Source organism: Sus scrofa, chromosome 5 (genome assembly GCF_054392235.1).
Source record: "Sus scrofa isolate SSC_HxYL_T2T_F1_AM1 chromosome 5, Sscrofa_HxYL_maternal_Yorkshire_Landrace_v2.0, whole genome shotgun sequence".
Lineage (NCBI taxonomy): Eukaryota > Metazoa > Chordata > Mammalia > Artiodactyla > Suidae > Sus > Sus scrofa.
In genome coordinates this window covers 92,545,218-92,566,028 of record NC_139387.1, presented here as the reverse complement: position 1 = coordinate 92,566,028, position 20,811 = coordinate 92,545,218, and the positions used below count along the sequence as shown (strand labels likewise).

The following is a 20,811-nucleotide window of genomic DNA, read 5'->3' as shown; positions in this document are numbered from 1 at the left end:
ATTGGTTTCTTTTCTTTAACTTATTGGTTTCTTTTCTTCACTTCAGGCAACCAGAGCCAGTGGGCTCCGTAAGTTTGATGCCAGGGAGACAGCTAGCAGGACTGGGAGTTGGTTACACATGGGGGAATGAACACATATGAGATAATATCTCGAAGGTACTGAAAACCAGTTTTATCTCTGTCAGAGATGGGAGTTACAAATATGGGAAGAAAAAGAAAAGCTAGAATGAATTCTGACAAATTCTGATTTGGAACCCAAGTTATTAGTGTGAGCTCACGGTTTTTCAAAGAAGATGTAATCAGTGACGGATAGATAGAAAGGTGTATATATGTGTGTATGTATATGTACTGAGAAAATCTGGGAATACTAACAACCCAGAGCGTTAAGCATATTTTGTCCCCAGATCTTAGTTTCTAAATACTATTCTCTAAAGAAAACAAAAGCTCTGGAGAATTGGCTGATTCCAGTGCTCAAAAAATGATGGGGACTTGTAGAAAAAAATATGAGGCCAGCTTGGAGTTCCTGCTGTGGCAAAATGGGTTAAGAATTTGACCCCAGAGGCCCGGGTTGCTGTGGAGATGTGGTTCCATCTCTGGCCCGGCTCAGTGGGTTAAAGGAGCCGGCACTGTTGGGAGCTGTGGTGTAGGTCACAGACACAGCTCGGATCCTGTGTTGCTGTGTCTGTGGCATAGGCTGGCAGCTGCAGCTCTGATTTGATTCCTAGCCTGGGAGCTTCCATATGCCATCGGTGTGGCCCTAAAAAGACAAAAACAAAACAAAACAAAACAAAGGTTGTTGAAGAACAAAATAGTTATATAGTGTCTAAGTATCTCCCACCAAATTACTCATTAATTACAGATGAAAAATAGTAACTTTACAATGAAGAAACTGGGCAAAAACTGCCTCAATCAAGCGATCAAATTTCCCATCAGTAAAACATCAACATCATGTGTCTTCTGATATGATACTCTTGAAAAAAACAAGGAATGATTCATACGAAATTGCTGCCCTAAACACTAAACACATACTCTGTATCTAATCATGAGAAAACATCAGAGATATGCAATATGAGTAACATTCTCTAAAATAATTGTCGTGTACTCTTCAAAAAGGTCAAGGGCATGAATCACAAAGAAAGATAGAAGTGTTCCAGACTGAAGAAACCTAAGGAGTCACAAACATTACATGCAGTTTGGAGTTGCTGCTGTGGCTCAGTAGTAACAAATCCAACTAGTACCCATGACAATGAGGGTTTGATCCCTGGCAATGCTCAGGGGGTAAGGATCCGGTGACGCCAGTGAGCTGTGGTGTAAGTCACAGACACGGCTCTGATCCCATGTTACTCTGGCTGTGGTGTAGGCCAGCACCTGCAGTTCCAATTCGACCTCTAGCCTGGGAACGTCCATAACCGCAGGTATGGCCCTAAAAAGAAAAAAAAAATTGTTAATTCAATTCAGACGTCTTAATCTGATCATTCAAATTCCCAAGAATAAGTTATTCTGACCTATAAACTGCCCCGGGTGAATAAATTGGCTGACAAACTCTACTTTGATATTTATTTTCTCCTACTTTGTAATTTAAATGATGGATGACTTAAATATTTCTCAAAGTTGAAATTCTTGCAATCAAAAGAGGAAAAATACTGGGGTTTTTTCCCCACAAGATTTCAAAGCAGCACAAATTATAGAAAATTTAAGTAATTGCTAGTGTTATGTAGGTTAATTGCAATTGTATAATAGTCAGCAATATTCAGCTTCTCGGAAAGAATAAAATCAGTCAGTTAATTCGACTAACATACAAGGCTACTGCTCTCTAAACATATTTTTGATTCCCTAAAGCAATTCCTTCCCAGTTGACTATCTTCCAAGTTTAGAGATATAATAGCAGAATTCAAAAATTTTTCCTAAAGTTTTATTATGTTTGCAAATGTAACTTCATTTAGAGCTGACTGTAATTATATTGCACTTATTTGTAAGCCCCTTAGTAGCTACAGCAAAAATACTGTAGGTGGCATGAGGTTTGAAATGTGATAAAACAATAACACATTTCAGTTTATAGTAACCCAGGATATAAACGGAAATTTAGATATTCCATATATTCTATTCCATGTAAGGACAGAACAAAACTATTTCTACTCCTTTTAGGAAGTCTTAATCCCTTCATTTTATACTCATTATTTTTTCATATTTGCTGTTCTTCAGGCATATATATTTCTCCCTAAAATTTCCTGTATGTTACCAAGTGTGTGGCTGTGTCCATCTTTAAGCAGCTGATGTACTATTCCCTTTTACACCTCTCTTCCTGAAGAATTTGCCCCATTTTGCATGGGGTTACTGATGGTGTGCACTGCAGCTTACACACAGAAGAACAAGGTGAACCGTCAGTTTGAAGCAAACCAGGAGAGCAGGGATTCCTTTCTGTGCATTTTATATTCATGGCAAACCATGTAATTCAAGATGCTGTCAGTGCTGGGTTAGTCTTGTTCCACAGGAATTACACCTATCTTTGAATTCCTTAGATCATCAGTCCCTTAACCTGGCTATTTATAAGAGTCACCTGGGGAATCTTTAAAAAAAATGGCAGGCGTTCTGTCCTGGCTCTGTAGGGGAAAGGAAACGATGAGCTTAGAGTTTTTTGTTCGTTTTTTTCTTTTTACAGCTGGACCCCTGGCTAGGGTTCAAACCAGAGCTGCAGCTGAGGCCTATGCTACAGCCACAGCCACACCAGATCCAAGCCATAGCTGCAATCCAGGCCGCAACTTGTGAGAACACTGGATCCTTAAACTAGGGAGCGAGGCCAGGGATCATATCCTCACTGAGACTACATTGGATTCTTAACCCACTGAGTCACAACAGGAACTCCAAGCTTAGGGGTTTGTTTATTTATTTATTTATTTATTTATTTATTTATTTATTTATTGTGTGTCTTTTTTTGCCATTTCTTGTGGCCGCTCCTGCGGCATATGGAGGTTCCCGGGCTAGGGGTCGAATCGGAGCTATAGCCGTTGGCCTACACCAGAGCCACAGCAATGCCGGATCCTTAACCCACTGAGCAAGGCCAGGGATTGAACCTGCAACCTCGTGGTTTCTAGTCGGATTCGTTAACCACTGAGCCACGAAGGGAACTCCGGGAACTCCCTATTTATTGTCTTTTTAGGGCTGCACTTTCAGCACGTGGAAGTTCCCAGGCTAGGGGTTGAATTGGAGCTGTAGCTGCCGGCCTACACCACAGCCACAGCAACTCAGGATCCCAGCCACATCTGCAACCTACACCACAGCTCATGGCAATGCCAGATCCTTAACCTATTGTGTGGGGCCAGGGATTGAACCCGTGTCCTTATGGATACGGGTCGGGTTTGTGACCACTGAGCCACAACAGGAACTCTGGGTTTTAAACTCTCAGTTCAAAATGAGATAAAGGACCAGAATATGTGTATAACTGCCTTCCTATATGTAAAAGGCTGTAATTTCTAAAAATCAAACCCAAAATTTAATCCTGAATTATGATACAATTTAATTCCCAATCTTGCAGGCTTCATGTAAGGGCATTTTTTTTTTTTTTTTTTTTTGAGCAGTGTGAATGGAAACACATGGGATAATTCAGATGACACGGGGCTCATGAACCCCTAAACTCTGCTGAGCCGCCTTTGCTAGTAGACAGAGGCCTTCCTCCTTTGTCTGTGGAGCCTACTCTCTCCTTACCTATAAAAACCTCTAACGGCCTTCCCTGAGGTAGTTGCCTTGTAGGCTGTGCTGGTCCTTCTCTATACCAGCTGTCAATACCTCCCATTGCTACTAGACTCCATTGCAAGGAGGTCCTAGATGGTAAGATAGAAAGTGTGTGAGATTTATACTGACAGACACCTGGGCAACAAGCATGGAGTGGAGGCTAAGAAGGTCTGGTTGTTGGATGTGTCGTAGTCCCTCTCTGGGATGACCCCAATGATCCCCACCTCCCTTCCCACATTGTATCAGTGTTGGCGTGAGCAATAAAAAGCAGAAGTGGGAGTTCCCGTCGTGGCGCAGTGGTTAACGAATCCGACTAGGAACCATGAGGTTGCGGGTTCGGTCCCTGCCCTCGCTCAGTGGGTTAAGGATCTGGCGTTGCCGTGAGCTGTGGTGTAGGTTGCAGACGCGGCTCGGATCCCCCGTTGCTGTGGCTCTGGCGTAGGCCGGTGGCTACAGCTCCTATTGGACCCCTAGCCTGGGAACCTCCATATGCCGAGGGAGCGGCCCAAGAAATAGCAAAAAGCCAAAAAAAAAAAAAAGCAGAAGCACTTCTGAGACCAGGTTATAAAGGACACTGCAGCTTCTGTCTTGGTTGCTCTTTCTTTTCTTTTTTTTTTTTTTTTTTTGTCTTTTATCTTTTTGTTGTTGTTGCTATTTCTTGGGCCGCTCCTGCGGCATATGGAGGTTCCCAGGCTAGGGGTTGAATCGGAGCTATAGCCACCGGCCTACACCAGAGCCACAGCAACGGGGGATCCGAGCCGCGTCTGCAACCTACACCACAGCTCACGGCAACGCCGGATCCTTAACCCACTGAGCGAGGGCAGGGACCGAACCCGCAACCTCATGGTTCCTAGTCGGATTCGTTAACCACTGCGCCACGACGGGAACTCCTTGGTTGCTCTTTCTTTCTTGAATCACCCACTCTGGAGAAGCCATGTCATGAGCAGCCCCACAGAGAGGACCACATGACAAGGAACTGAAGTTTGGTACCTTGGAAGCAGATCTTCCAGCCCAGGTCAAATCTTTAGAGACCATAGCCCCAGCCAAGGGCTTGACTCCAACCTCATGATAGTCTCTGGGACAGGCCATGATGTTGAGCCATGACCAGATTCTGGATCTCAGAAAATATGAGATAATGGTGTTTGTTGTTTTATGCTAAGTTACTTTTGCTTTTTAGGGCCACACCCACAGCATATGTAAGTTCCCAGGCTAGGGGTTGAATCAGAGCAGCAGCTGCTGGCCTACAGCACAGCCACAGCAACATGGGATCCAAGCCACGTCTGTGACCTGTACCACAGTTCAACAGTGGATCCCTGACTCACCGAGCACGACAAGGGATCGAATCCGCATTCTCACGGATAATAGTTGGATTTGTTTCCACCATGCCATGATAGGAATTCTGGTAGTTTATATAGCAGTCCAAGCTAAGACACCAGGGTATGGGAAATATTCTGAATCTCAATATAGGTGCTGGTCACATGAGTGAATAAAAATGTAAAATTTGCTAAGCTATACCCTCGATACATATTAAGAGTATATATTAATATTAATAAATATTATACATATATTAAGGTTCATCACAGACAGCATTTAGAAATAATAGCAAGAAACATAACATCAGCATAGCAAGAAACTTAGCCTTACCTTCAGAGAGAGAGCAAAGCTAAGAGTTGGGAGATTTCTACTTTACATGTCATACATTCTGTCAACCTGAATTCTTTTCCATAAGTATATGTGACCTTTTCTTATTTTTAATAACTTGTTCATTTCAAAACTGCTCTAAACTCGCTGCTTCAGAGTGTTTGTTTAACTACTACCCCTGGATCCTAGAGGGCAATGAATGTCGAATTCACAGCCCCATCCTGCTTGCACTCACACCCCAAGCCAGGAGCACTGCCTGTGCATTTCCAATCAAACCCATAATTTCCACACCCAGCATGGAAGTTTCACTCCTTGAGCAAACTTTACCTAGGCTACTCTGAGCCGTTTTCCCACTGAGCCCAACCTTAGGCATGATCTTAAAGAGCCAAGTATAGCAAGAATTCTGTCAAGTCAGTGTAGCCAGAATCTCCCAACCTTGATATCTGATCGCCCTCAATATCTGATCAAATTCCTCTTCTCCCATGTGGTGTCTGATAATCTCGGCCTGCCTTCTGCAAGAATCCTCTTAGGTCAATTTAGCAATAATTATCCTAACCTCTTACTAACTTCACATCCACTGAAACTCCTCTCCAACTCTGCTTCATGGCTAAAAACCCTCACTTTTAAAAATTTTTTGTATTTTCTATTATCCCACTGAGAACTAGGAGAATCAAATTTCTGTTGCTTTAAGCATCTTGGTCTGAGGTGCTTTATTACCACAGCCCCTAGCAAACTGATACAGCAGATTTTGAATTAGTACTGAGTGATTAGAAAACTAAACAGATGCCAAAAGCGACAATTATTATCCCTAGAGGAGAACAGATTTTCAAAGTTGGATATATAATTATAACATTCACCATAGTTTACTACATATAATAGTCATAATAATGTAAACACTAAATACTGATCTCACCAAAATTATCATCGAATGAACTCTATTCCAAGAATGGGAAATTGAAAAAAATGAAGCCCATGGCGCCCTCTTTTTAAAGAAAATGTCCGTTTTTTTCCTTAAGAGGATAACATTAAAAAAATTCTAGGAGTTCCCGTCATGGCTCAGAGGAAACAAATCCAACTAGGACCCATGAAGTTGTGGGTTCCATTCCTGGCTTTGCCCAGTGGGTTAAGGATCCAGCGTTGCCATGAGCTGTGGCGCAGATGAAGGGCTCAGGTCTGGCGTCGCTGTGCCTGTGCCATCGGCCGGCAGCCCTAGCTCCGATTGAACCCCTAGCCTGGGAACCTCCATATTCTGTGCGGCACTAAAAAGCAAAAAAAAAAAAAAAAAAAAAAAAAAAAAAAAAAAAAAAAAAAATTATAATATTGGAGTTCTTGCTGTGGTGCTGTGGGTTAAGAGTCTGACTGCTGTGGCTCTGGTCACTGCAGAAGTGGAGTTCTGATCCCAGCACCACACAGTACGTTAAAGGACCCAGGGCTGCACCTACACCAAAGCTGCAGCTCGAATTCAATCCCTGTCCCAGGGAGTTCCTGTCATGGCTCTGTGGTAATGACACAGATGTGGCTGGGACCCTGAGTTGCTGTGGCTGTGACTGTGGCTGGGAGCTGCAGCTCCAATTGGACCCCTAGCCTAGGAACTTCCTTATACTGCAGGTACAACGGAAAAAAGAATTTCAAAACAGTGACAGCCAAACATTAAACCAAGCACAAGTCCAGTATCATTGCACAGGTAGCAAGCCCATGCCTTGCTTCCAGCATTTAAGAAACAGGTGCACAGAGATCAAGTTAAGTTTTCAAGTTTACTTTGTCAATAGCTGGAAAAATGTCAGAGCCAGAATGCCAAGAGGCTAGACCCCTACGACACTCCTCCCAACTAAATAAGACCTTTCTCTGTTTAAGTGAATCTTTTTTTTTCTTATTATCTGATTTTTAAATTAGTCTCATTCAAATTGCAAGCTAAATTTGAAAATTAACACTGAAACACAATAGTATCAGGATGAATTCAACCACCCAGTCATTCTGCTACTTTTGGTGAGTTGATAGTCTGTGCCAGTCATTGTGAAAAAGTCTTTTTATTGTTTAAGTCAATCTTATGAAGATTTTCTAAATGTATTAAATACACGAAATCTGCTGCCAGTCACTAGTTCATCCCTCTACCCCCAGGGGTTAAAAATAATTTATTGAATGCTTTAATATGTTATACAAACTATTGTGATGAAGCAGCAAGCTATCTTAAGAGTTCCTGCTAAACATTTCCTTTTAAAATACTCTTCTAAAGTCTGATGGAAAATGCAGACATTTCTACTGTAACGCAATGTATGGAACTTAAAAAAAAAAAAAAGTACTGTAATGGCATCAGCCATGATACAAAGTACTGCAAGGACATTCTAACCTCAACACCGAAATAATACACTATCACGGATTCTTTTTTTTTTTTAAGTGAATACTATAGAGTAGCTTCTTTAAAATAACTGAAGCCCCACACTACGGGAAAGACGTTTGAAGGTGAAAGGACAAAAAGAGGAGGTCACGAACACAAGCCCACAATACCCCAAAACCCGGCAAGGCACGAGCGCCTGCGCAGAAAGAATCCTGCTGCGCAGAAGTCGGCCGGAAGGGCTGGGGCGAAAGGGGCGGAGATAGGGTTGCTAGGAGATCTTGATGACGTTCACGTCTCGGCGCTCTTCTCCGCCAATGGGTGCCGCCTGCTTGTAATGACGCGTTGTGTGCGTTGCGCTGACGCCGCGCGAAGGGCACAGAACTAAAGGCCGGGAGGACGTTCGGTCTCTGTGAGCCGCAGCCTTTCCCAGGGAGCGGTTGTGTGTTCGCCATCTTAGGGAGTGAGTGTGGCTCGGCCTTCCTCGCAGTGGGTGCGGGGAGCGGAGCGCCTGTGAGGCGCTGCTTTGGCTGTAGGCCCGGTCGGCCTCCTCTTTTGGGGAAGCAGCCATGACCTCCTCAAGGGCGCGGAGGCGGGAAGAGGCAAGGCCCAGGTGGAGGGTCCCCAGCGTGCAGGTGACTTTGACCGGCCTAACGGCCCCTTTTGCTTGTCCTCTGACCGCCGCTTCCTCTCCCCCCAGGAAGATGTTCTCGTCCGTGGCGCACCTGGCGCGGGCGAACCCCTTCAACGCACCGCACCTGCAGCTGGTGCAGGATGGTCTCGCCGGCCCCCGCAGCAGCCCCGACGGGCCCCCGGGCCCACCTCGCCGCACCCGCAACCTGGCGGCCGCCGCTGTGGAAGGTGAGGTCACACCCTGCCCCGATAAGGTCTTTGGGTCATCTCTTGGGCCGCTCGGCCTTGGTGCCCTTGCCTGGCCTGGAGGACAGGGAAGGACGCACCCAGCCCGCAGGACGGCGCCCAGTTGCTTTTCCGAGGATGTCAGCCTGTTTTGCCCGAAGCCGGTTTTCGGATCTTAGGCCCTCCCTCAAGGGCGTGGGAGGGCCTATAAGTACTGCTCTCTCGGTGACCTCCACGTCCTCGAGCGAGTAGAGGCAAAGAGGCCTTGACTAGCTCCTTATCTTCTCCGCGGTGAGCCAGCTTGGTCAGCAGACTAAATATTGGATGAAGTCTCCTTCCTAACCACTGGCCACCGCAGTTTTAACTGTATTATGTGTTTGAGTTTCATTTTCTTTTAAAAAATACTCCTTCCTCTCGAGCATTTCGAAGTCTAATATTACTTGACACAACGAATGTGAGATAGCTAGGTATCTTGTTTTAATGTGGTTGATTGACTTGCAGCCCCGGAAGGGGTATAGAAAGGATACAGTGATTGATAGTGATCCCTTTGGTTGTATCTCTCGGGATTCTTGATGCTTAGACGTAACTTTATCTTAATTGTGAGTATTTTAAATCCCAGTAGAGTATATTTACAAAAGAAATCTGAAAACGGAATTGTAAAGAGTATTGAAAATGTTAATCTACCTTGTACCTGTAAAATGTGAAGTTTACTATGTCTTTAGTGTGGGTAAAAAAACCTTTACATCATCGTTCTGGCCTTCGATTTTGTAAAGTTAAATATATGGTTATTTGTGTAGAAAATGGATATGACTTCACGAATTTATATCTAGTTCTACGCTGTAGGGATTCGTTAGTGGGGGATAGTATTCGGTCGGTGGGGTAACCTTAGAGGTTTGGAAACTTTTACATGTGAGGGCCCTTTCTGAGTTTGATTTGTATTCAGAAGTGTGTTCTTATGAGCCCTTAACAAGTGGAAGTTTGACTTTAATTAGAGGAGCTGTTAATGGTGTAGAAAACTTTTTAATTCATACGGCAAAACGAGATAGGAGTATCTCACAGACATAGCCTTCATAATCTTTAAATGATTGTTTTGATTTTGGCAGTGAACTTCTTCACAGTAGGTGGAAAACTGTTTTTCAGCTTACTTCTTGTAAATGGTGGCCAGAACTCTTCATTTGTGTTAGTACTATTTCACAGGGAAATATAGTTCTCTTTCATTCCCATGGCCTTAGTTACCTCTGAAGAAATACTTACTTGATTTTTTTTTTCAATCAAACAGAGCAGTATAGCTGTGACTATGGATCTGGCAGATTCTTTATCCTTTGTGGACTTGGAGGAATTATTAGCTGTGGCACAACACATACAGCATTGGTTCCTCTAGATCTGGTTAAATGCAGAATGCAGGTTTGTTTTTGCATGTTGGACTAAATAAAGCATATTGTTGAAGCATGGCTGTTATCTACTAACAAGCTGTGTGGAAGCCTAACTGCAGAGCAGAGGTAAGTTGATAACCAGTAACATGAGCATTATATTAAAATGCATGGTGTGTCTTGTCTTATTACAGAGTACAGTTGTGAATATGGCTCCATGAAGTTTTATGCACTGTGTGGCTTTGGTGGGGTCTTAAGTTGTGGTCTGACACACACTGCTGTTGTTCCTCTGGATTTAGTGAAATGCCGTATGCAGGTTTGTATTGAGATGACAACACTGAACATCTCTTTCGTGTGTGACTTAATTCCAAATAATGTTAAAGGGCTCCACAAATGGGAAGAATTCGAAGACATCACAGCTGCTAGAAATTTTAGTAGATTTCTTTAACTCATGATCTTTTTTTTCTTTTTTGGGGGGGGTGCACCCACGGCATATGGAAGTTCCCAGGCTAGGGGTCCAATAGGAGCTGCTGCAGCCAGCTCTACAGCCACAGCAACGTGGGATCCGAGCCTCGAATGTGACCTACACCAAGCTCATGGCAACACCAGATCCTTAACCCACTGAGCGAGGCCAGGAATCAAACCCACAACCTCATGTTCCTAGTTGGGTTCATTGACTGCTGAGCCATGAAGGAACTCCTTAACTCATGATCTTTAGTTAGTGTTTTTTGTTTTTTTTTTTTGTTGTTGTTGTTGTTGTTGCTATTTCTTGGGCCGCTCCCGCGGCATATGGAGGTTCCCAGGCTAGGGGTTGAATCGGAGCTGTAGCCACCGGCCTACGCCAGAGCCACAGCAACGCGGGATCCAATCCGTGTCTGCAACCTACACCACAGCTCACGGCAACGCCGGATCATTAACCCACTGAGCAAGGGCAGGGACCGAACCCGCAACCTCACGGTTCCTAGTCGGATTCGTTAACCACTGCGCCACAACGGGAACTCCTAATTAGAGTTAAGAGGTGAAATACCTCTTAAGACAAGAGTGTGGGTAGATTGTTGATTTCAGGCTCTGGCTATAAATGGATTTTTGCTGCTGGGCTCAATTTAGTCTAGAGTTCAAGGCCTACTGATTTGTTGTGCTCCAAGCTCCAAATAGTCATTTTACCAGCAGTCAAATGTCGGAGTAGGCGGTGATTCTTTGTGTATTATATCAAGTGACTTATCTCTTAATTTGTTGATGCTATCAAGGCAGAGAAGATTGTAGATTAAAAAACCTCAGTATTTTAGTATTAAAAACTTGTGGGCATAGCTTCTTGGTACTAGTTTTTACAATTAAAATATTGTAATTAGGATTATTAAAACACAAATAAACATCAAACATTTATTTGTCCCAAACAGGATTAGAAGTCTACTTACCTAAAAGAGAAAGGAAGGTGAAATAATTAGCAGGGAGTGGAAGGTGCTGTATACCAGCCCTTCTACTACTGAGAGAAATAGATATTTACCCCTATTATTTAATAGAATGAGTGTTAAATATTTTTCCTAAAACTTCCTATGCATGTCTTTTAAGGTGCATTGGATTTCTTTTTATTTTTAATTTAAATTTTTTTTTTTTTTTGGCTTTTTGGCTTTTTGCCTTTTTTAGAGCCGCTTCCACAGCATATGGAGGCTCCCAGGCTAGGGGTCGAATCGGAGCTGTAGCCGCTGGCCAACACCACAGTCACAGCAACGCGGAATCCGAATCACGTCTGCAAACTAGACCACAGCTCAGGGCAACGCCGGATCCTTAACCCACTGAGCAAGGCCAGGGATTGAACCCACAACCTCATGGTTCCTAGTTGGATTCGTTAACTACTGCGCCACCAAGGGAACTCCTAATTTTTAAAAATTTTTAATGATTTTTATTTTTTCCATTCTAGCTGGTTTACAGTGTTCTGTTTTCTATTGTACAGCAGCGTGACCCAGTCACACATACATATATACATTCTTTTTTCTCACAGTATCGTGCTCCATCATAAGTGACTAGATGTAGTTCCCAGTGCTATATAGCAGGATCTCATTGCTAATCCATTCCAAAGGCAATAGGAATTTCTTAAGTCAAAAAATAATTCTCATGTTACTGTTCTTTTTAACTTGTATTTATTTATTTATTTATTTATTTGTCTTTTTGCTATTTATTGGGCCGCTCCCGTGGCATATGGAGGTTCCCAGGCCCGGGGTCGAATCGGAGCTGTAGCTGCCAGCCTACTACGCCAGAGCCACGGCAACGCTGGATCGTTAACCCACTGAGCAAGGGCAGGGACTGAACCTGCAACCTTATGGTTCCTAGTTGGATTTATTAACCACTGCGTCACAACAGGAACTCCTTAACTTGTATTTAATTCAAGTATGTAATTGTACTTGATGAGTGAGCATATGTCAGGGTTATAGACTTTGTTTATGAAGTAGCTTTAAGACTTTTAAGTGGTAAAAAAATCTTATCAAGGGTTAGTTTTATTGTGTATTTTTGTAGGAATTTTATCCTTTTAACTAATCCTCCAGTCTGAATGAAAGAAAGCTAGACATTACAAAAAGTTATATTTACAAAGAGAAATATAGACATTAAGGTGATGACATGCAGGGAACTTGTATTTATCTACCTTTTGTGTAGTTACTAAAGCTTATTTTAGGACCAAAAGGAAAAACTTAATAATAACAAAATTAAATATTTATGAGAAGTGTTATTAGCTCTTTAGTACATTTAATTTTTTCTTTCTTGTTTTCAATAAAGGTGGACCCGAACAAGTACAAGGGCATATTTAATGGATTCTCAATTACACTTAAAGAGGATGGTGTTCGCGGCTTGGCCAAAGGATGGGCTCCGACTTTCATTGGCTACTCCTTGCAGGGGCTCTGCAAGTTTGGCTTTTATGAAGTCTTCAAAGTTTTGTATAGCAATATGCTTGGAGAGGTATGTAATTTAATTTTGGAATGGAAAGTCCTAAGCTTTTATTTATATGTTTATTTATTTATTTGGCCATGCCAGGGGCAAATGGACATTCTCTGGCCAGGGATTTAAGCTGTATCATAGCAGTGACAGTGCTGGATCCTCAACCTGCTCTACCACCAGGGAACTCTTGAAAGTTCTAAGCTTTTAACTTAAGTGTGAGACCAGAAAGGATCTTAGATTTTTGTTTGACAAATCTTTGGAACTGAGGAACTCTCAGAAAGGGTGAAAAACGTTTCAAATCATAAGGCTGTTTTAACAGAGAGAGGATGAGGAGAAGAAATGATATTTCATTAGGTTTCAGTACTCTTTTTATTTTATTTTTTTAATTAAAAATTTTTTTAGGGACACATGTGTGGCATATGGAGGCTCCCTAGCCAGGGGTCGAATCAGAGCTTCAGCTGTTGGCCTCCGCCATAGCGCACAGCAACGCTGGATCCTTAACCCACTGAGCAAGGCCAGGAATCGAACCCTGCTACTCATGAGTACTAGTTGGGTTCGCCAACCACTGAGCCATGGCGGAGAAACCAGTACTCTTTATGCTATGCTGCTTTCCAAGTGAGCTGGACTTTGAGGCATTTGGGGGTTTAGGTTTTTTTGGCTGTTTTGCAGCATATGGAGTTCCTGGGCCAGGGATCAGATCCAAGCCATAGATTCAACCTACACTGCAGCTGTAGCAGCAACACCAGATCCTTTGCCCCCAATGCCAGGCTGGGGATAAAACCTGTGTCCCAGCTATCGTTGGCAACTAGTAGATTAAGAAATAGTCACAGTGTAAAAAAAGAAAAGAAATGAAATAGTCACAGTGTACTGAGATTGATGAGGTTGTGAGAGATAACATACTCAGTCTCGTTATGTGTTATTTGCAGACTGTGATAAAGAAACACTTGAGATATCTGAAATTCAACTGCTTCCTAGAATTTTTCCGTTAAGGTAAATTTAGAACAAATACAACAGCAGTTCATGTTCCTCCTTATGTTTTTCAATTAGGAGAATGCCTATCTCTGGCGCACATCACTGTATTTGGCTGCCTCTGCCAGTGCTGAATTCTTTGCTGACATTGCTCTGGCTCCTATGGAAGCTGCTAAGGTCCGAATTCAAACTCAGCCAGGTTATGCCAACACTTTGAGGGATGCAGCTCCCAAAATGTATCAGGAAGAAGGCTTAAAGGCGTAAGTAAACATTTCTCTAAATATATAGTATAAAAACACTCATTTGAGAAAACTGCATTTGTTTGCATGAAGCCTGCTGGGCTTTTTTTTTTTGTCAGTCTACAGATGACTTGATATTTGACCTAAACATTAACTTTTTTTTTGCATATAGTCAGGCTGCCACATGCTTCCTTAGATCCACCTTTGTGGATGCCAATCTTGGACTGAGTTCTACTTGTAAACTTTTGATTTCTTGTAGTTCCAGTCAAAGAAGCATCCAGCAACTTTTTTGGTTGTATAGTCAAAGGTGCTTGAGTCATTGGCATGTGAGATAAATATACCTGCATGTTAGTCTTTGGTTCTGGTAGAAATGACATGCAATTGTGCTGCCATATTTTACTATCAGGACTCGACTGGTGTGCGGACACTTTGGTTAGTAATGAACAGCTCTGCTGAATGAATGTATGCAACTGAGTAAAATAAGCCTTCTGATTTCCTAGATTCTACAAGGGGGTTGCTCCTCTCTGGATGAGACAGATACCATATACCATGATGAAGTTTGCCTGCTTTGAACGTACGGTTGAAGCATTGTACAAGTTTGTGGTTCCCAAGCCCCGAAGTGAATGTTCAAAGCCAGAGCAGCTGGTTGTCACATTTGTGGCAGGTTACATAGGTATGAAATATTTAGAACATGCTTTATCTCCCCACTACATTTTATATGCTTTTCAGGATTCATAAATACGTACTCATTAGTTCTTATTGTAATTGTCTTATTGTTTGCATGTCCTAATTAACTTAGGAATGTATTGACTTAATTGCTGCAGCATTTATTTTTTGTTTCGTTTTTCCAAGAACAAATCTTTCACACAAGAAAAAGTGTTGGATACAATGTGAATATATAAATAAAATTTTAGGAGTTCCCATTGTGGCTCATTGGAAACGAATCTGGTATCCACGAGGGACTCAGGTTCCATCCCTGGCCTCGGTCAGTGGATTCAGGATCTGGTGTTACCATGAGCTGTGGTGTACATCGCAGATGCGGCTGGGATCTGGCGTGGCTGTGGCTGTGGTGTAGGCCGGCAGCTACAGGTCCAACTTGACCCCTAGCCTGGGAACCTCCATGTGCTGCTGGTGTGGGCCTAGAAAGAAAAAAAAAATTAAATCTTGAATATAAAAATTTGGGAAAAAAAATTGTTCTGCTTTACATAGGGTAGAATGCTTTATGACCTTTCTTGTCTCACTCTAAAATGTGATTTTTTTTAGAACTAAAAGAATTTATTAGTCATGAAAAGGTTGGCTGTGATGTGAAAAGAAAACAGTATTTTAAAACTGACTCCATATTGAATTATTAGTCTTGATTTTTTTCAGCTGGCGTCTTCTGTGCCATTGTTTCTCACCCTGCTGATTCTGTGGTATCTGTGTTGAATAAAGAGAAGGGTAGCAGTGCTTCTCAGGTCCTCCGGAGACTTGGATTTAGAGGTAGGCTTTTTTTTTTTTTTCCCTCTAGAGGAAGGATAGCACTTTGTGGAGTGTACTGTATTTTTCACTCATGGTTCATATTTCATCCAGGTGTATGGAAGGGACTCTTTGCCCGTATCATCATGATTGGCACTCTGACTGCACTACAGTGGTTCATCTATGACTCTGTGAAGGTCTACTTCAGGCTCCCTCGCCCTCCTCCACCTGAGATGCCAGAGTCTTTGAAGAAGAAGCTTGGGTACACTCAGTAGATAGATGAAAGCAAATGTGGACTGAATCTGCTTGTTGATCAGTGTTGAGGAAGATGCAAAAGAAACTTTTATATATTTGACAATGTAGGAAATTGTCTATTCCTGATATAATTACTGTAGTACTCTTGCCAAAGGCAAGAGTTTCAAACTTATTGTTGAAATAAACCCAAATGTTAATGATTTGTCTGTGACTTGACAATTTTTTTAAAAACTAGCTTTTTTAAAGAATTAACGCTAAAATGGAAAGAATTAAGCATACATTAAAACCTCAAAGAGAGTTTTCTTTTTTCTTTTCTTGTCTTTGTTCCTTTTCTTGAGCCGCTCCCATGGCACATGGAGGTTCTCAGGCTAGGGGTCGAATCAGAGCCGAGGCCACCGGCCTACGCCACAGCAATGCAGGATCCGAGCCACGTCTGCAGTCTATACCACCGATCACAGCAACGCAACGCCGGATCCTTAACCCACTGAGCAAGGCCAGGGATTGAACCTACAACCTCATGGTTCCTAGTCAGATTCGGTAACCACTGAGCCACGACAGGAACTCCCTCAAAGAGAGTTTTCTTGGTGGCACAGTGGGTTAGGGGTTTGGTGGTGTTAATACTGGGCACAGATTCAGTCGCCTGGCCCTGGGACTTGAGTGTGCTAGGGGTGTGGCAAAAAAGAAACCTCAAGGAAAAAATCCACTGTTGGTTGAATACTTTGATCCCTACCCGTAAATTGTCATATGTCTGAAGTTTTGTCACTCAAGATAGTTCTTAGATTTTTAGGAATCATACCCTAAATTTTTAAAAACTTCACTTGTTAAATTTGAATACGGATAAGTATTCGCTTGTGCTTGTATTTTGACAAGTACATTTCAGCATATAATCAAATTTTTGTAGCATGTACTGTATTTTAAAAATCCTAGGAGTTCCCACCTTGGCCCAGCTGAAAACAAATCTGACTAGCATCCATGAGGACGCAGGTTTGATCCCTGGCCTCTCTCCGTGGGTGAGGGGTCTGGCGTTGCCATGAGCTGTGGTGTAGGTCACAGACACTGCTTGAATCTGGTGTTGCTGTGGCTGTGGTTGGTATAGGCCAGAGGATGCAGCTCCAATTTGACCCTAGCCTGGGAACTAACATGCCATAGGTGCAGCCCTAAAATGACCAAAAAAAAAAAAAAAAAAAAAAATTAGGGAGCTCCTGTGGTGCAGTGGGATTGGCCGGCATCTTGGGAGCGGTGGGATGCAGGTTCAATCCCTGGCTGGGCGCAATGGGTTAAGTGTCCGGCATTGCCATGGCTATGGCTTGAGTCAAACTGCAGCTGATCCTGGCTCAGAAGCGCCAGGGTTTTAAAAAAAAAAAAAAACCTAATCGGTTTGTTAATCCTTATCTAAAAAAAAGATAGACTAAATTTAGGGTAATTAAAAGAATGATGGTTTATTTGTTTTTTGTTTTGTTTTGCTGTTTAGGGCTGCACCTGTGGCATAGGGAAGTTCCCAGGCGAGGAGTTGATTTGGAGCTGCAGCCGCTGGCCTGTGCCACAGCCACAGCAGATCCAAACCACAGCTCATGGCAGTGCTGGATCCTTAACCCCCTGAACAGGGCCAGGGATTGAACCTTCATCCTCATGGGTACTAGTTGGGTTCTCAACCCACTGAGCCACAATGGGGTTTTGCTTTTTAAGAAGAGTGCCTGCTTGACACTGGAGTAGTTGAATGCCCTGGGAAAGCATCACTCTAGCATGTTCAAGTTTCTGAAATTTGGTTTAAACCAAAATAGTTTTTAAAAATTGGAAAGTAAGGAGTTCCCGTCGTGGCATAGTGGTTAACAAATCCGACTAGGAACCATGAGGTTGCGGGTTCGATCCCTAGCCTTGCTGAGTGGGTTAAGGATCCAGCATTGCCATGAGCTGTGGTGTGGGTTGTAGACGCGGCTCGGATCCTGTGTGGCTGTGGCGTAGGCCGGTGGCTACAGCTCCGATTAGACCCCTAGCCTGAGAACCTCCATGTGCCATGGGAGTGGCTCAAGAAAAGGCAAAAAGACAAAAAATAAATAAAATTGGAAAGTAAGCCCCTCTTTAGTTTTCCTTTGTATAAAAGGCCAAACTATAATAATACTTTGTTTTTTAAGTATGATTACATTTTACCACGAGGCCTCTGGATATAATAATCTGGGTTGAGTTGACAGTCCCTGTGTGAAGAATGTGGATTGGGCCTCAGGAAACTTTCAAAGAGCCTAAAGGGAGAGAAGTGTTTTCATACAAAGCCATGTATGGTTAGTGAACTAAACTTAGAAACCAGGTGTGTCTAGTTGCATGTTCTTGTTTAGGATTCCAATCTTTACTTGAAAGGCAGCCATGCTCACTGCTATCCCACCAAAACTTATTTTACTTGTGTGGTAGAGAAAAAGGAAGGATGATGGGTGTAAATTTGGACCAAACTCTGAAAAGGTAGAGCTTCAATCTGAGGCCAAGTAAATGATGGCTGTGGCAGTTGGTGTCACCAGTGTGCATTAGTTACTGCTAAGTAACAAATCTGAAATGTAATGGCATGAGAATAAAATCTCGAGCTTTCTGGGTTATGAATTTGGGAGCCTCTGCTGGACTCTTCTGGTTCTGGGCCTCTCAGTCACAGTCAGATGGTAGCTCTTGTTAGATGAAGTCACAGTCAGATGGTAGCTCTGGGCTAATCTCCAAAGTTTTTTTCATATCCATGCTAGAGATTCATCCACCCTCGGCATATGGAAGTTCCCAGGCTAGGAAACATCTCTCATAGTGGTTTGGTCTCTTCCTTAAAATCCACAGTGTGGTGGCCTTAGGGCAGTTGGGCTTATTTCAGGATTCTGAAATAGAGCCAGGCAGAAGCTGGACCTTTTTTAGGACTTAGCCTTGGGAGTCGTAGCATCACTTCCACTGTATTCTTGGTCACCAGAAGTCCAGGAAGACCAAATCCCAGCTTCAAGGAAAAGGAATGTAGACTCCACCTTTTTCTGGGAGGAGTGTTGGCCACATTGTAAGTCTCTATGAGGTTGGGTATATATGTATATTGGGCCCACCCAAAGGTGGACTGGGGATTTGAAAACTTAAGGGAATGCAGTTAAGTCAGCCTTATATAAAATTCAAGTAAGAAAGGCTAGATTTTATTTGTGGGTATTGATATAAAGTATGCTGTATTCAAGCTATCAAGAATTGCTTGCTGTTTGTAGTTAGAGATATTTCTAAGCTATTTCTGAGGGAAAATCATTTCATCCTCAAAATTCAATTAAAATGCCCACCTAAAATGTGAATTCCCATTTCGTATCTTAAAGTTTATTCATACTGGAAATGATTCTAATGAGGAAATTTTAGTAACATTGTTTTTTCACATTTGGTTTAATAAAATGTCAATTCCACAAAGAACCCAGTGAAATGAGTATATGTGATTAGTAGTTTAATCGAATTATGTCATAATACTAGGACATGATTAGTAGTTTCCGGAGTGGTCAAATATAATTCAACTTATCTTTAAGAGCAATTAAAACTCCCAGAAACCCTGATTTTTGCTGATTTATACATACCTAGTGACAAAGGACAAAATTGAAAAAACTACAGCTTAACCAAATCTCCATTGTGTGAAAACTTCATGAAATGTTTTGATAAGCATTTTTGGGAAAGTGTCCACAAAGCTCATCAAGTTTGGTGAATGCTTGCTGCTAATTTAAGAGTTATGTACTATTTCTTTAACATAAATTATATAATCATGTTTATACAATTTTTATCATAAATCAAAATGTTTAAAATCCCAGAGAGCAACAATGTGGATAAGAACCAAACTGATTTCGAACTTTGAGGAATCTAGTTCACAGTTGAGGCTGTGTCTCTCCTGATATGTCAAAGAATGATGTACCTTCATAAGCTAGCTACTCCTATCGAATCATTTTCTCTTTTGCAAGTTGGCCCTGACATTCTGAGAAGTAGTCAAAGGAGGTGCGTGAGATGTTAGCCTCACCATTGATGTGGGTTATGAATTTTTGGTGAGTCACCAAAGCAAGTATTCCAAGGTTTTCATGTTTGGTTTTATAGACTCTAAAATTCCATGCATACAACAGTCACTTAATAAAGGTTTGCTATATTGAACGAAAGTCAAGGGGATGTGTCTCCTACGTAAGATAACAATAGCTACCTAATGCTGTGATTTGATGTACAAGTCAGTAGCTTTCATTGTGAAATACAGTGTATGCAAGATTTGAAGATAGAGGATAATTCATGTGAGGAACCTATGGTCTCAACACCAGGGGGCTGTATCAACCAAGGTTAAAACTAATTTTTTGGTGTTTTTTTTTTTTTTTTTTTTGTCTTTTTCAGGGCCACTCAATCCTCAGCATATAGAAGTTCCCAGGCTAGGGGTTGAATTGGAGCTACAGCTGCTGGCCTACACCACGGACACAGCAAAACCAGATCCTTAACCCACTGAGCGAGACGAGGATCAAACCCACCTCCTCAAGGATACTAGTCAGGTAGGTTCGTTACCACTAAGCCACAATGGGAACGCCTAAAACTACCTTTTAGACATCATTTGTATCTGAAAATACTATGTAGCCATCTTTTACTCATAGATAAATAATTCTTTACTGATTTTATTGACTGCACAACTGGTTAGGCTTTTTCTTTTTTTGGCCACTCTTGCAGCATGTAAGTTCCCAGGCCAGGGGCAAACCTGAGCTGCAGCAGCAACCCAAGCTGCTGCAGTAACAACGTGGATCCTTAACCTGCTAAGCCACAAGGAACTCCAAACATATCTATTATTGAAATGATTAATTTTACATTTTCTACTATTGGGAAACAGATCCAAAGTTTTCCATTTTCCTGTATTTGCTGGAAAAGCTATCTGATTTGAAGACAAAATCATGACAATGAGCCTAGTGACATTTCAGATTCAAGGGTTCCTTCAAGAAATTCCTACTCAGCATGGCCAACAAATGACTGATATATTTGTGAATCATTATTACAATAATGAGTAGAACTAGCGCCAAATAAGATGAGTGAGTGCCTGAGTT

General features: G+C 42.2%; 1 protein-coding gene and 1 non-coding gene across 11 annotated transcripts; both read left to right on the top strand.

Moving 5' to 3' along the window:
• The first annotated feature begins 8,039 nt into the window (after positions 1–8,039).
• Positions 8,040–15,975, top strand: SLC25A3 (solute carrier family 25 member 3). 10 transcript variants are annotated; one of them, NM_001164512.2, is made up of 8 exons: positions 8,040–8,164; positions 8,402–8,562; positions 10,124–10,245; positions 12,699–12,878; positions 13,905–14,086; positions 14,566–14,738; positions 15,434–15,544; positions 15,635–15,975. In NM_001164512.2, the coding sequence occupies exons 2-8, from the start codon at positions 8,406–8,408 to the stop codon at positions 15,793–15,795; spliced, it is 1,086 nt and encodes a 361-aa protein (NP_001157984.1). In that variant the 5' UTR covers positions 8,040–8,164; positions 8,402–8,405; the 3' UTR covers positions 15,796–15,975. The 10 variants fall into 10 exon arrangements, with proteins under 10 accessions (NP_001157984.1, XP_084880657.1, XP_084880660.1 ...); XM_085024531.1 differs by lacking the exon at positions 10,124–10,245 and adding an exon at positions 9,839–9,963 and having other exon boundaries at positions 8,110–8,164; XM_085024534.1 differs by having other exon boundaries at positions 8,110–8,164; positions 9,839–10,245.
• Positions 14,247–14,494, top strand: LOC146403544 (small nucleolar RNA SNORA53). Its single transcript, XR_014804683.1, has one exon. It is a non-coding gene; the product is annotated as a small nucleolar RNA SNORA53 (small nucleolar RNA).
• Positions 15,976–20,811: the final 4,836 nt, after the last annotated feature.